The sequence below is a fragment of the Brachionichthys hirsutus genome, chromosome 3, assembly GCF_040956055.1.
Source record: "Brachionichthys hirsutus isolate HB-005 chromosome 3, CSIRO-AGI_Bhir_v1, whole genome shotgun sequence".
Taxonomy (NCBI): Eukaryota; Metazoa; Chordata; class Actinopteri; order Lophiiformes; family Brachionichthyidae; genus Brachionichthys; species Brachionichthys hirsutus.
Window position 1 is genome coordinate 14,331,906 of NC_090899.1, and position 12,743 is coordinate 14,344,648.

The 12,743-nt window shown below is 45.6% G+C and overlaps 2 protein-coding genes across 2 annotated transcripts; one reads left to right on the plus strand and one right to left on the minus strand.

Moving 5' to 3' along the window:
• Positions 1-1,377: 1,377 nt before the first annotated feature.
• LOC137916027 (2-iminobutanoate/2-iminopropanoate deaminase-like) lies at positions 1,378-4,094 on the minus strand. The gene is made up of 6 exons (XM_068759151.1): positions 3,957-4,094; positions 3,373-3,478; positions 3,173-3,227; positions 2,991-3,059; positions 1,600-1,655; positions 1,378-1,503 (listed from the first exon to the last, which is right to left on the minus strand). The coding sequence occupies exons 1-6, from the start codon at positions 4,019-4,021 to the stop codon at positions 1,444-1,446; spliced, it is 411 nt and encodes a 136-aa protein (XP_068615252.1). The 5' UTR covers positions 4,022-4,094; the 3' UTR covers positions 1,378-1,443.
• A 992-nt stretch (positions 4,095-5,086) lies between these two features.
• Positions 5,087-12,705, plus strand: pop1 (POP1 homolog, ribonuclease P/MRP subunit). Its single transcript, XM_068760291.1, has 15 exons — positions 5,087-5,180; positions 5,417-5,557; positions 5,859-6,034; positions 6,115-6,375; positions 6,452-6,539; positions 6,716-6,894; positions 7,363-7,628; positions 7,711-7,804; positions 7,892-8,000; positions 8,100-8,219; positions 9,724-9,845; positions 9,946-10,137; positions 10,356-10,510; positions 11,205-11,438; positions 12,036-12,705. Exons 1-15 carry the CDS (start codon positions 5,093-5,095, stop codon positions 12,703-12,705), a joined length of 2,895 nt encoding a protein of 964 aa, XP_068616392.1. The 5' UTR covers positions 5,087-5,092.
• The last annotated feature ends 38 nt before the right edge of the window (positions 12,706-12,743 follow it).

The window sequence follows — 12,743 nt, forward strand, 5'->3', positions numbered from 1 at the left end:
AAGGTAAGAATGCAACACAATACTATTACAATTACAGTACAATACTGTAATTGTACATGCTGAATGATGGTGGAAGATGCGTCCGGGACATCTCACTCTGTTCTTTATCTTGTTTCAGACAGGAGATTCACCAAAGCTACCTAATGGAGCTGGGCCAATCCAACAAAGAGAAGCAACGCTAAACGACACATTTTCATTGTCATAATTAGATGCTTGAGTACCTTTGATGCCTTATAAAATTCATTCAGGAAAGAGCGTGATAGTTTCTAATTTGTAAATATATTTTTTGTTTACTGAGGCCATATGTGCCTGGAGCCATATTCCACATGCAGGCGTACGCAAAGGAGCACTTAAAAACAGAAACAAGTGCCATATCCTGTAAAAATCGGTGAGGTAGCATGACAAACTAGAAAAGGATGCGGCGGAGGAAATCCTGGACTATTTCAAATGGCTATTTCTGGGAAATACAACCAAAACACAGCTGTGAATAAAAGCAGGCAAAGAACGTGAAACACGCTGGTGAGGTCGACACTGCCAGGTTTATTTGGTAACTGGAATCACCTAATTTAAGGCTTGAAAGGAAATTGTGCCAAAATCCGAACTTTTATTTTTACAGGAATTGCATTTTTTAGTACTGAATACTGATAAACATTGAAAAATGTTGAATAGAAATTAGGAATTTTAGCCATAGAGGATGCAGATAAACTGTGCTGATGCATCTCTGGGTTTGAGCAGATATTTTGTAGCTGCCAGATAAACTCCATTCCTAAAATTAAAGGTGGGTCCAATTTTGAATATGAACACTAAGAGTGACAACATGGGTGTTTAATGCGGTTGGGTTTGTGTTGCCTCCATGTGTAGAACAGTAACAGTTTACAGTAGGACTGGATTTTTAAATACTAGGTTCTACACACTTTAAACATATTTGTTAACATTTGATGAATGTGCGATTTTAATTTTTGTGCGATTTTAATGTTTAATATCAAACCTTTATTTTTTGTGTAATATTTCTGACGTGCCTGCAATTCTAACATTGTGCACAGAATAAAGTCTTCTTCACTAAAACTGTTTGAATGAAACAGGTCTGAGTTTCATCTGTAATGCAGCCTCATGGCACCACGGGTAGTGCGGTTAGCAGGAGCTAATGTAGCATTGCCAGTTTAAAAAAAGAAAAAGACTTGCCTGAATGAGCAGCTTCATTATACAGGCTGCAGTATTACAATAAATACTACTGCAGTCTCTGTTGTACACAGAACCAGAGCAGACGATATGCACAAAGCACGGCAAAGAAAACGGTGGATTCATTTGTCTAAATTAAAGATTTTTTCCATTTCTAGCTAATTTCTATTGGACTAAATAAAGGAAAGCAATTTATTGAAATAATGAACACTTAATCTCAGTTGCAAAGTGTTTCTGGTTTTTATTGCTTGATGGGTTTATTTGTTAGGAAGCATTGATCAGTGGGCCCAATACAGCAATAGCTTCGATCTCAACCAGCGCCCCCTAGAGAGAGGGAGAGAGATGGCATCAAATACGCGCTTCATTTTAAATCCGCTGCAAGAGTCAACTGAAAAGCAAAGTTCTACCTCGAATACTTACTTTGGGAAGAGCAGCAACCTGGTAGGCAGCTCTGGATGGGAAGTTAGAGCTGAAGACTGAAGACAACATTCAAATATGTTACCTTTCAGACACATTTATGCATGTTGATATTTATTAAAAGGCTCACACAGCTAAGCTTTGCTTAAATAAACTACAGAAAACTCGCCCATCACCTCCTCATCTCCTCTATTTCCTGCTCCAACACGCCCATTGAGGTCTGCTCCAATCACGACTCTCTCACTGCTAGGATGCTCTGAAGCACTTCATCCAAGTCAGTTCAGAACTTCTCCTTCTCCTCTAACTCACCTCCTACCTGTGGAGCGTAAGAACTTCTCCTCCTCCTCTAACTCACCTCCTACCTGTGGAGCGTAAGAACTTCTCCTTCTCCTCTAACTCACCTCCTACCTGTGGAGCGTAAGAACTTCTCCTCCTCCTCTAACTCACCTCCTACCTGTGGAGTGTAAGAACTTCTCCTTCTCCTCTAACTCACCTCCTACCTGTGGAGCGTAAGAACTCCTCCTCTAACTCACCTCCTACCTGTGGAGCGTAAGAACTTCTCCTTCTCCTCTAACTCACCTCCTACCTGTGGAGCGTAAGAACTTCTCCTTCTCCTCTAACTCACCTCCTACCTGTGGAGCGTAAGAACTTCTCCTTCTCCTCTAACTCACCTCCTACCTGTGGAGCGTAAGAACTTCTCCTCCTCCTCTAACTCACCTCCTACCTGTGGAGCGTAAGAACTTCTCCTCCTCCTCTAACTCACCTCCTACCTGTGGAGCGTAAGAACTTCTCCTCCTCCTCTAACTCACCTCCTACCGTCTGCATTGTCGGGCTTGGAACCTCCTGAAGGGAGACACTGGCCGTGCAACGCTAGCTCCCAGTGCTACCTATGAAACTGCATTACTTGTAGTGCAATTAAAGCCACAGAAATAACTCCTATTTTTGACTTCAGTTAAATGATTTCGAATCCATCTGGAGAATCACACAAGGCAGGTCTAACATTTACATCTAAAAGCATAATCCTCTGGTAGCAGCCGTTCAGGCTTCACTCTTTGTCCTTCCACTGGCGTGGTCGTCTTCTGGGCTCGTTTACAACGTTCATCATGAATATCGTCTCACAGAAACAGTTTGAAATAGTTCGACATGAAAGAAAATCACGTCAATTCTGCAAGAATGACGACAGGGTGTACGGTTCATGCGCAAAAGCTGACTTATTAAACCAGTTTGAACATCTGTTAAATGGAAGTGCTGTACTGCCACCTTGTGGCAAAGTCTGCATCGCAAGGAAGTGACGTCCTAATTTGTGACCTGAAATTAGTTGCACTTTAGCTCTGCAGGCCATATCAGATGGTTAAACAAGAAAACGGGGGAGGGGGGGGGTTAGACACACTTACATTCCGTGTAAACTGTGTTGATGCTGGCGAAATCGTTCATGTCGGCTAAAAACACTGTTGCTTTGACGACTGCAGGAAACGATGACAAATGCAAACGTTGGAGTCAGAAAGAGGAACGCTGAACTGGAGAAGCATCAAATCCAAAAGCAACACGTTTAATAAGGTCGTTCAGTCCTACTCACCGTTTTCATAAGCACAGTCAGCTGCTTTCAGGATTTCACCCATGTTCACCAGCGCCTGCAGGCAAAAACAAGAACGTCTGTCCTCGCTCACACGTTCATTTATTTGATCAAGAGCAGGTATTCAATTAATCTAAATGGCACAAAGAAGCCCTGAAAGTGACATCAAAGTAATCCAATTCCTCTCTGATAATGGGGTCGACCTGTCTGGTTTGAGCCTGAACACCCCCCTCCACCAACTGGCCACTGGCAGGATTCATCCCCAGCTGTCCGGAGACGTAGAGGGTTCGATCCACCAACACGGCTTGGCTGGCAGAGGCACAGAAAATAAAGAAGAATGAAATTCAAAGATGGATTACGGGAGTGTGAAGAGAAGGGAAACGAAAAGGCAGATTTTATGATCGTCATTTCACTCAAATGAACTTGCGTGTCTTATTTCGGTGCACCTGTGTTATTACACTTCAATATTTATCCACGTTTCTCTCAACATTTATTTAGTACTACCAGCCTCCGTGTAAAGGCGGCACTTTATATATTTAAGTATGTCTGAGACATTTTATTTCCATCTCGGATAAGGGGATAAAGTACAATATGTCAGCCAGTGATCAGACAGAAGCTGCGTTCTAAGCCGCACAAGCAGCTCAGCGTGCAGCCTGAGATCCAACCCAAACCCCGATAAGTAGGACTTCGTACATCTCTGAGTCAACAGGACAAGTTACTGTAACAAACGGAGTAAATGTCATGAGACGAGAAGAGACTCTCCCGTTTAATTCAACCTTCTTCTCACCTGTAGGGGCCGATGGCGGCGGGGGCTTTCGGCGTGTTGATAATCCTCTTGATCAACGCAGCCATTATTATTATTATTCAGAGTACTCGAAACAGAACGAGCGAAAGACACGAGTCTCGTTCAGAAACAGCTGTACGAGAAATGGACAGCGCGGAAGGGCGTCACGTGACGCGGGGGCGCGCTTCTGCAGCGACATTGCTAAGTGTTGGACTGCAGCAGGCCGTCACATCGCGAACCAACAGGATTCAGACTAAAAACATTTATTTATTTGTGATTTTACAACTAGCATACAAGTAACAACTACTTTAATCAGTGCTAATACTATTATTCTAATGTGGGCTACACTGTAGCAGTACACCAGATGTACACATACAATATGTACATGATTAAGTTATGATGGTATACATTTTAATGTATTAAATCTTACTCTTTATTGTGCAGTATTCTCTCTGTAATACTGGATAACATTTTTGCTTCAAAATATTATCCACAGTGTCGTATTGAGCTCGTTTTTTTGGGACATGCTAGTTAATTTCCAGATTTGGCCGAGAAATAAGTGTTTTTTGTGCATAATGTTTTCCATATGTGCTGCTGTTTACAGTACTTTTATCACTCCAACACTTAGCAATGTCGCTGCCGACGCACGCAAGCAGGTCACTGCTTGAGTATCCGGTGGCCTGACTCGAAGTCTGTTTTACCGTAAACTATGAAGTAGACGCGCAAATGATGATTGAGTCTACTTTTCCTACGGCTATGGAGACGCATGAACAGCGCATAACTATTTAATTATCACGTAATCATTGTGATGAGCTAAAACGTAGATCTTAGTTCCGATTTTACGTCCGTATAACGTGTTTTACGGAATTACATATTTCAGTTGCTCCTATACGCTAAAAAACAATCGCATTGCGTCATTTGTGCGGAAGCAGGAAGCAGGAAGTAGGACAACCAGCGTGCCGGAAGCTCACTGGAAGGAAGAAGGACTTTTAGTTCGCGCGTTTCTGGAAGACGAGAGGCGAGCCCTCGCTGTGGAACGTTGTAATTTACGCGAGCTCCTCCCCAACTTAAACTAGCTAGTTAGCGTTAGCAGTATCTGTGCCATCCAGACTGACCGCTATCTTCACATACTGCACAGAATGTCTGCAGCTAAAGCGAAGAGGAGGGGGAAGAAGATGAGAGACCAGCCCGTCAGTGTGCAGTACCCGCCCTGCACTCCAAGCAAGGGTACTATTACTGCAGTATTTATGCTATCTGCGCATACTTTACAATCCTACTCTTGCAGACATAAACATGCAACATTTAGCATGCATGTACAGCACACAAGCTTTTCAGCATTAGCATTATTTTACAAAGAACAAGGCAATTGCTCCTGGCTATCTGTGGCTCCAAGGGAGCTTTCAATTTGGTCTTCCTTGGATGCAATCTTTTTTGTGATCATTATATAATAATCTTCCCCAAAGGTGGAGGTCAAGATGAAGGTACCCCTGATGCCCATCCATCAACTTCAAGGTCAAAGAGCTCTCAGCAGAGGAGCGGGTGGATCCGTGGACACCAGAAAGATGGCGGTGGCTATGCTAAAGAGATGCCCAAGCACATCACTGGTAGAGATATTCTTCTATTTCTATCCTTTTCCACTGTAACTGAGGGTTTCTCTTTGAGAGTAGCTGAATTACTTCTCTACCCTTTGTGACTGTCCAGCAGGATGTCTTGGTAATTACCGACATCTATTTTTCATCAGACAGATGACATTTTACAAAGTTCACATTTTCCCTGCCACCCATAAAGTAGACATTAACTTAAGCCCAACTGCGAATATAAAGAAGGACGTAACCATGAATGTGTTTTATAACCCGCTACTATCTAGTGCCTCCATTATTCTCCATCCCTTCTGCCCCTTGTCAGCTGGAGCTTTTGCGAGGGCCAGGGCTGCAGAGGTGAGTGCCATGCTGAAGGCAGTTACCAAGACAACAGGCAGCTGCCATGTGTTTGGAGCCCTGCCCAAACACATGAGGAGACGGGCCATGAGCCACAACACCAAGCGGCTCCCTTGCAGACTCAGAGCCGCAGCCAACCGAATGGTAAAGTTCAGAGCTGGGCGTGATCCAAGAAGCGGTTTTAAGTGTCCCTCTGAATGTTCTGTGACGATTCTGTCCTCCAGCGGGAGAAAAGCCTTCTGTCTGGCTCAAAAAAGAAGAAGGAAAAGGCAAAGCGCAAGAGCCGCAAGGCCCGCCGGCGGCACGGAAACCTGCTGCTGGAGTTTAATCGTAGACAGCGGAAGAACATTTGGCTGGAGACGCACATTTGGCACGCGAAACGCTTCCACATGGTTAAGAAGTGGGGCTACTGCCTTGGGGACAGACCGACATACAAATGCTACCGGCCTTGCTACAGAGCGATGAGCAGCTACTGTCTGCTGCAGGTAACGGGCCTAAAGCAGCGTCTTTTTCACAATATCTTTTTTCAGTGGCCGATCCCCTCTGGTTTTCTCAACTCAGGATCTTTCATACTACTGCTGCATAGAGCTGCAGGGGGACGAAAGCAAGCTGCTGGCTGCTCTTTCTCAGCTGACCAGTAAGGAAGCTGGTGAGAAAACGCTCTATTTTCAACCTGTTCCTTCCTACGTTGATGCTTTTTAATCAGGAATCGGACATTCTCAAACGCGCTGAGAGTGATCCTTCCTCAGAGGTTTGCACGGTAATATGCGTAATGAGGACACTTGACAGTTCCAGCTTTAGCATGCCGTTTATGTTTGTTTCTAGGTCCTACATTCGCAGCAGCTCTGAGTCTGTCGGGGCAAAGACAAGGCAGTGTGGTTGTGTACAGAGCGGGGCAGTACCCCTCTCAGCCCCTGGGCCCCGTTACCTTCCTCTGGAGACCTCGTGCACAAGACTCAAGCCACAGGCAGCTGTGGATCTGGGCTCATCCCACTATGAAAATGGTACAGTAGGAATTAGGGCTTGGATTAATGCTGTATGGAGCCATGAACAAAGTGGATATATGAACGGGTTCCTGTTTTTTGTCAGCTGCAGACCTCCAGATATACCGTATACATATATATAAAAAAAAAATCCCAACATGTAGTATATCTGGTAGTTTCTTTCATACAATTCAGAGGTGGCTTTAAGATATTAAATGTTTTATTTTCTTTCTAGTTTAAAAATATAACTTTCTTTGATTTGGCCTTTCTACCTGTTGATTCCAGTTATTCCGTTCCTGTTGGATGTTTTTATTTTATTTTTTAGCTTTGTGATATAACTATAACCTTTTATCGTATGGTCCTAAATGAGGTTTAAACAAGCAATGAAGACTTTGAACCAATGATCTGATTTTTACAACTCAGGATTTGACCTAGATTCGAGCTGGATTTTGTAAAATGGTGACTCCGGGAACTGTATGCTCTTTGCAGGATCTCCTCCCTGAGTTACGGTCTGTGTGCCTGTGCTGTGAGCCTGTAAGTTCTCCAGTTGTTCCAGCGGTGACGCCTGCTCCCAACCTGGAACTCGAACCTACCCCTGAGAAGACCCTTGGGTCCAGGCGGGTAACAGGAACCAAGAGGAAGCAATTCTTTAAGGATGGCAGTGGACCCCCAGCCAAAAAGATCCTGGGGGATGGAACCAGATCTCCCACCACCCCAGTTACCTGGAAGTCAAGCCCAACTGGAATAGTTATAAAGTTAGTTCTCTTTCAAAATGGGTAATCTCAGTTCAACGTTGACTCCATACATGGTACATTTCACGCCATGAATCTGTTTCAGTGATCTCACAATGGAGGTAGTACGCTATCGCCTGATTGGACCGCAGTCTCATTCTGTTTTGGCAGAAACTTTGGAAGCCGCTACAGATTGTGACGTAAGACCGTTTAAAAGCGAAGCGTCGCTGACGTCTACTTGCAGTTCACGTTGAAGAGCTGCCTTTTTGTTTTTTTTTACTTTGAAGGAAACGAGTAAATCTCTGCCCTCCTCTCTCTGGTGGCCCGAGCACTGCAGAGATCACAGCAAGATGAGTCTGCATCAACAGCAAGCTGATGTCTACCACACCTTAAAAGGTCTTTATTTGATTCCGATCATGATATTTCTTGTCTTGTAACGTTTACTTCTTGCCTTCCAGCTTTGTTTACGTGTCTAACGGCTGTGATTTCAACCAGGCATCTATTCCACTGGCGAGCTCCCCCCAGGAACGGTGCTGGGTCTGACTGTGGATGACCCCAGGCTAACTTTACCAGCAAAGAAGGTTAAAGCTGTGCCCTGTGTGAAGCAGGCAGAAGGTAAAATCTGACCTAACGACATACGGCGCCTTCGTCTGCAGATACACAGCATCGAGTATTTCCTCAGACTTGACTCCATGTCTATTAAGGGCCCCAGAATCAGTCTGTTTCTGGTCCTGAGGGTGTTTCAGAGAGTACACGTCTGGTTCTGTGCTCCAGGGGGGCCTCTGCCTCGCCATGCAGATGTTCCAGGTTCGAATCCTGGCAGGACCTTGTACTCCCAACACGCCCTCAGCGACTGACAACAGCTGATTTCAATGGAACCGAAACGTTGACGCATTGGTATCGACCAGACTCTTTGGGCTTCTAGGTTTTAATCTCTCTAGGATCATGTTTTTTGATTTTATAGTAATATCAAGCGATCCAGTTGAACAAATAAAGAAAGTTACATTTCAGTGATGATACTACAATTATGTCTGATTGCGTGTGTCAGTATTCACCTTTATTCGTGAAATAACCAGAGTGTAGGGAGCAGGATTTCATGACTCCTTGAAATGGATTTTAACTATGGACGATTTGGATTTGTTTTAGATTTGCAATTGTAAAAGACACTCAGTCTTTAATATATTTCATACTCTGCATTTGTGTTTAATGCATTTGTGGCATTTGCAGCGGTAGCCGTAGAGATGATGAGGCCTGGTTTAAGTATCAGTCCGAGGCATGCAATCGCAACATGAGGAAATCTTCCAAACCTGGGCGAGAGCTTTACGTCTCCTCTGGAGAACAGCCGGAGTCAGCATGAGGTGGTGGCAGTTTTCAAAAGAGCTGTTCCTCCATCGGGGGATTTAATGGCTGCAACCGAAGGATGTGAACCAAATCCTGAATAAGGGCGCAGCCGCTCTGCCAAAAACATTCCTCAGTTACCTTTTTTTCAAGGGTGAATTTTGAGACGTCAATTGTTTAGTGTACCGAGTTTTGCTGCCACGTTGAGTAACAGCTGGAACAGTTGTGTTGTAGTTGGAGTAAATCTGTACCTGTCAGCAGGAGGGTTACAGAATAGTTGAGAATTGTTTTTCATTTTGTGAAGAAATTTCTGTGGCACAGAAAAATCTAATATCTTTAGAGCGTTTAACATGTTAGTGATTGGATAAATAATTTTAGACCAATGAGAATGCTCGTAGCATTTCACAAATTTACCGCAAGAACACCAGAAATAATTAAAGAGGCAGTGCAAAAGTTGTTAGAATAGAAGTACCGATTGTGAACTGTAGATAGTGTGAATATAACCTAGAGCTAGAAACAATTCTTTAACTGCTGAGAGACGTCGTCTTCTTATGAGAATAAGTAAAGCATTGGAGAAAAACGGTGACTGAGGATATTTTCCAAGTAGTAGGTTAACCTTTCATTAAATATTGGTCCGTGTATTTTGCTTTTCTTATCAATAATTTGGCTCTAAATAATTTCTAAAGGAGTGAAAATCTCTCAACCCCAGCACTAATAGTTTGGTAATGGAAACGTTTCCCCCTTGCCTCCCCTGATTGGCTGTATGCGTGCTGTGTTCCAGAGGGGAGCGAGGACCAGAGGAGGGAGCTGATGTTACGAGGAGTTCCTGAACCCTGCTGCCAGAGCTTCCTGTGGGAGCAGTCTGTCCGGAACAACGTCACTGAAAACAAGATCCCAGAGCAGGTGGCTCATCGCAAATGTCTCGCACGGAAAATGTGCCTCAATCAGAATTTATTTATTTTTGTCCGTGTTGAGCTGAAGTCTCTCAGACCTTTGCCCGCAGGAGTTGAACCATATGAGCAGCGAGGTGCTTGTGCCGGGCTCCAGGCTGAAGCCCACTCCCCTACAAGGTCGAGTCCCCATCCTGCTGGTCCAGCAGCCTGGGAAGCGGGTGGGACATGAGATGAGCTGCTGGGGTGCTGGGTGGGACCTGCTGGTTCCTAAAGGTTGGGGCATGGCCTTCTGGGTCCCCCTGGTAGGTAGAATGGACGCCACTTCTGTTTGACTCGCCTTTCGTTTCGATTCTACTCTTTTCTGCTGGGAAGTGTGTGGGAAGTGTATTTCCGTACTGTCTGAGCGAAAACTGAAAATGTTAAATGTGCCTTGGAATTTAAAGGTAGACGAGAAAAAACCCCTCGGGTTTCGTTCACGGCCGACGCGCTCTCAAGTCCAGTGTTGACTGTTTCCTGCCAGGTGTATAGAGGAATTCGCATCGGTGGGCTGAACATGAGCCTGAAACACTCCCAGAATAAAGGAGCCCCCCACTTCCCCCACGATTACCCAGACTGCCCTGCAGGAGTTCGTTTTCAGGAGGAGCAGCAGGCAGAGCTCCTGGACAAGTTCAGAAGGTTAGATGGACACTAAACGGCAAAGAGTCAAATATCACAACGCTGCATACGATCGTCGGAACCGGGGTCATATTATTTTGGTATCTAGCTGATATGCCAGCCTGTGGAACAAAAACAATCTTGGGAGAAACGAATCAAATGAAATCTCCGGCATCATCTAGTCTGCCGCTTGCTGATGTTTTCAGTCGATAAAACACATCTGGAGCTTCTTGCGGTGTTTTCCAAAGCCTCTGACGAAGATGGGGTATTGTTTTAAAACTAAATGAAAACAGGAAATTACTCCACAGAGCAGGCATGGTAGGATTCAAGTCTCCAGAAGCCTTTTGACACGCAATCTGAGGTGTGCGTAGCGTACACAAACCTGAACCTAGGTTTCACCAAGGTGCCGCCTTGCTGAAAGCAGTTTGGAGATCTGCTGTGAAGCTTAGAAATGTTTGGAGGAATAAAGAAACCTTACTGGACATTCCGTCAGCATGGAGGCGAGCGAATAATGACTTTAAACGTCTTCAGAATATAGAAGACACACTTCACTGATGGAAATGGTTCAAGAGCATTTACTTCTGTCACACACGCCGTCCGTTTCCGTTTAGATAAAGGCTGCGTGCTGGTCTGACTCGCCGAGCCAGAATCTCTTACATTATCAGGGTTGCCCCAACAGTTTGAAAAAGGTTTGACCTTCTGCCATCTTCTGTAGGCGTCCTCCGGCCAAGAGGACCAATTACATCAAGCATGGATGTCTGGCACCGTTCTGTTGCCCGTGGCAACAGCTGGCCGAGGAGTGGGAGCTTATCTCGGGGGAAGGCGGAGAGGGAGGGACAGGAGCGAGCCAGACCCAAACCGAAGCAGAGGGTGACGCAGTGGTGGAGGTGATGACATCACACAAGGATCTCACTGTGATGAAGCCGACGCGCCGTGTCGCCGTACTGAGGTAAGTGTTTGTCCTCACTTCATATCTGTGCTCTTTTCATTTATTCTATGCTTCCCTTTTTCTCTACCATAAACTCAAACACACACCCGCTCCAGAATTAAAGCTCCTTTCAGCCGTTTAGCTGCTAAAAATGTGATAACTGACTGTTGGAGGTCCCTCAAGCAGAAACGGGCTCCATCTTTTTTTAGGCCTCGGCTCCTCCAATCCTCCCTTCTGTCTCGTTTATTTCTTATTGGGAGACCCCAGAGCAGCTCTTGAGAGGGTTGATGTGTGGGTCTTCTCCCGCCTGCCTCCTTTTCATCATAGTGGCTCTGATTGAAAACACCCAAAGTACATCCAGCATTAGATTCCTGCCATAAATCAGAGATTAGAAGAGTTGCATCCATCCTCATCCCGAGTGATGGACTTTATGAGAAGGAAATGGATTGGTTGTCTCTGTCCGGTGACTCGATGTTTGTTTTCAGCATTGGGACTTAAAGGAGCATTCCGCTACATCTTGTCAGTCGCCGTGTTTAATGAGGCCAGTGAAATGCAACCAAGTTTAATCTGACTATTTTTCAATTGTGAATGGATTTTGGTTGTTTTTCTGTTTCCCAGGAGCAAGAAGTCACTGAGACTCCTCTCCGCTTGGTGCAGACCCACCACATCTAGAGGTCAAAGGCCGTGCCGAGGCGGGGAGGCGGCGCCTCTTGACGGCTTGGCTGTGACGTCGTTTCTCGACGCCCACGGGTTGAGCCTCGTGTGGGTTCGTCTGTCGCTGCTGTCTAAGGGCAAACCGGAGCTTCATGCCATGGTGTGTGCGCCGACCACGGAGGATTTGCAGCTGCTCAAAAAAGGGCCCGGAAGCGGCGGCCCCCAGGAGCCCCCGCACAGAGACCACTTTAAAAGCAGAATTAAATGCAAAAAGACGGGCCTCGAGACAGCCGCTACATCCAAAGAGCCAGACCATCCCTCTTCCTCTGAGCCAAGTCACATGACATCAGGAGAGCTCGCATCATCCCCTCAGTCGTCCGTCGACCTCGTCTTCGGGCTGTGGCCAGATCCTCTTCCGAGCGTCGCCTCTCACTGCTCCCGGGTGACTCTGGGCTGGGTCACCCAGGGTGACTTCTCCCTCTCTGCAGGCTGTGGGGAGGCTCTGGGCTTCGTCAGCGTTTCTGGCCTCCTTAGCACCCTCCTCAGGCAGGCGAAGGAACACAGAGGAACGCTGCTCCTGCGTAACCCCACCTCTCTGCATTACCGCTTTGCTAAAATCAACATTGAGGTTTGATAGAACCTCTCTGGACTCGTGCAGAACTTCTCTGCCTT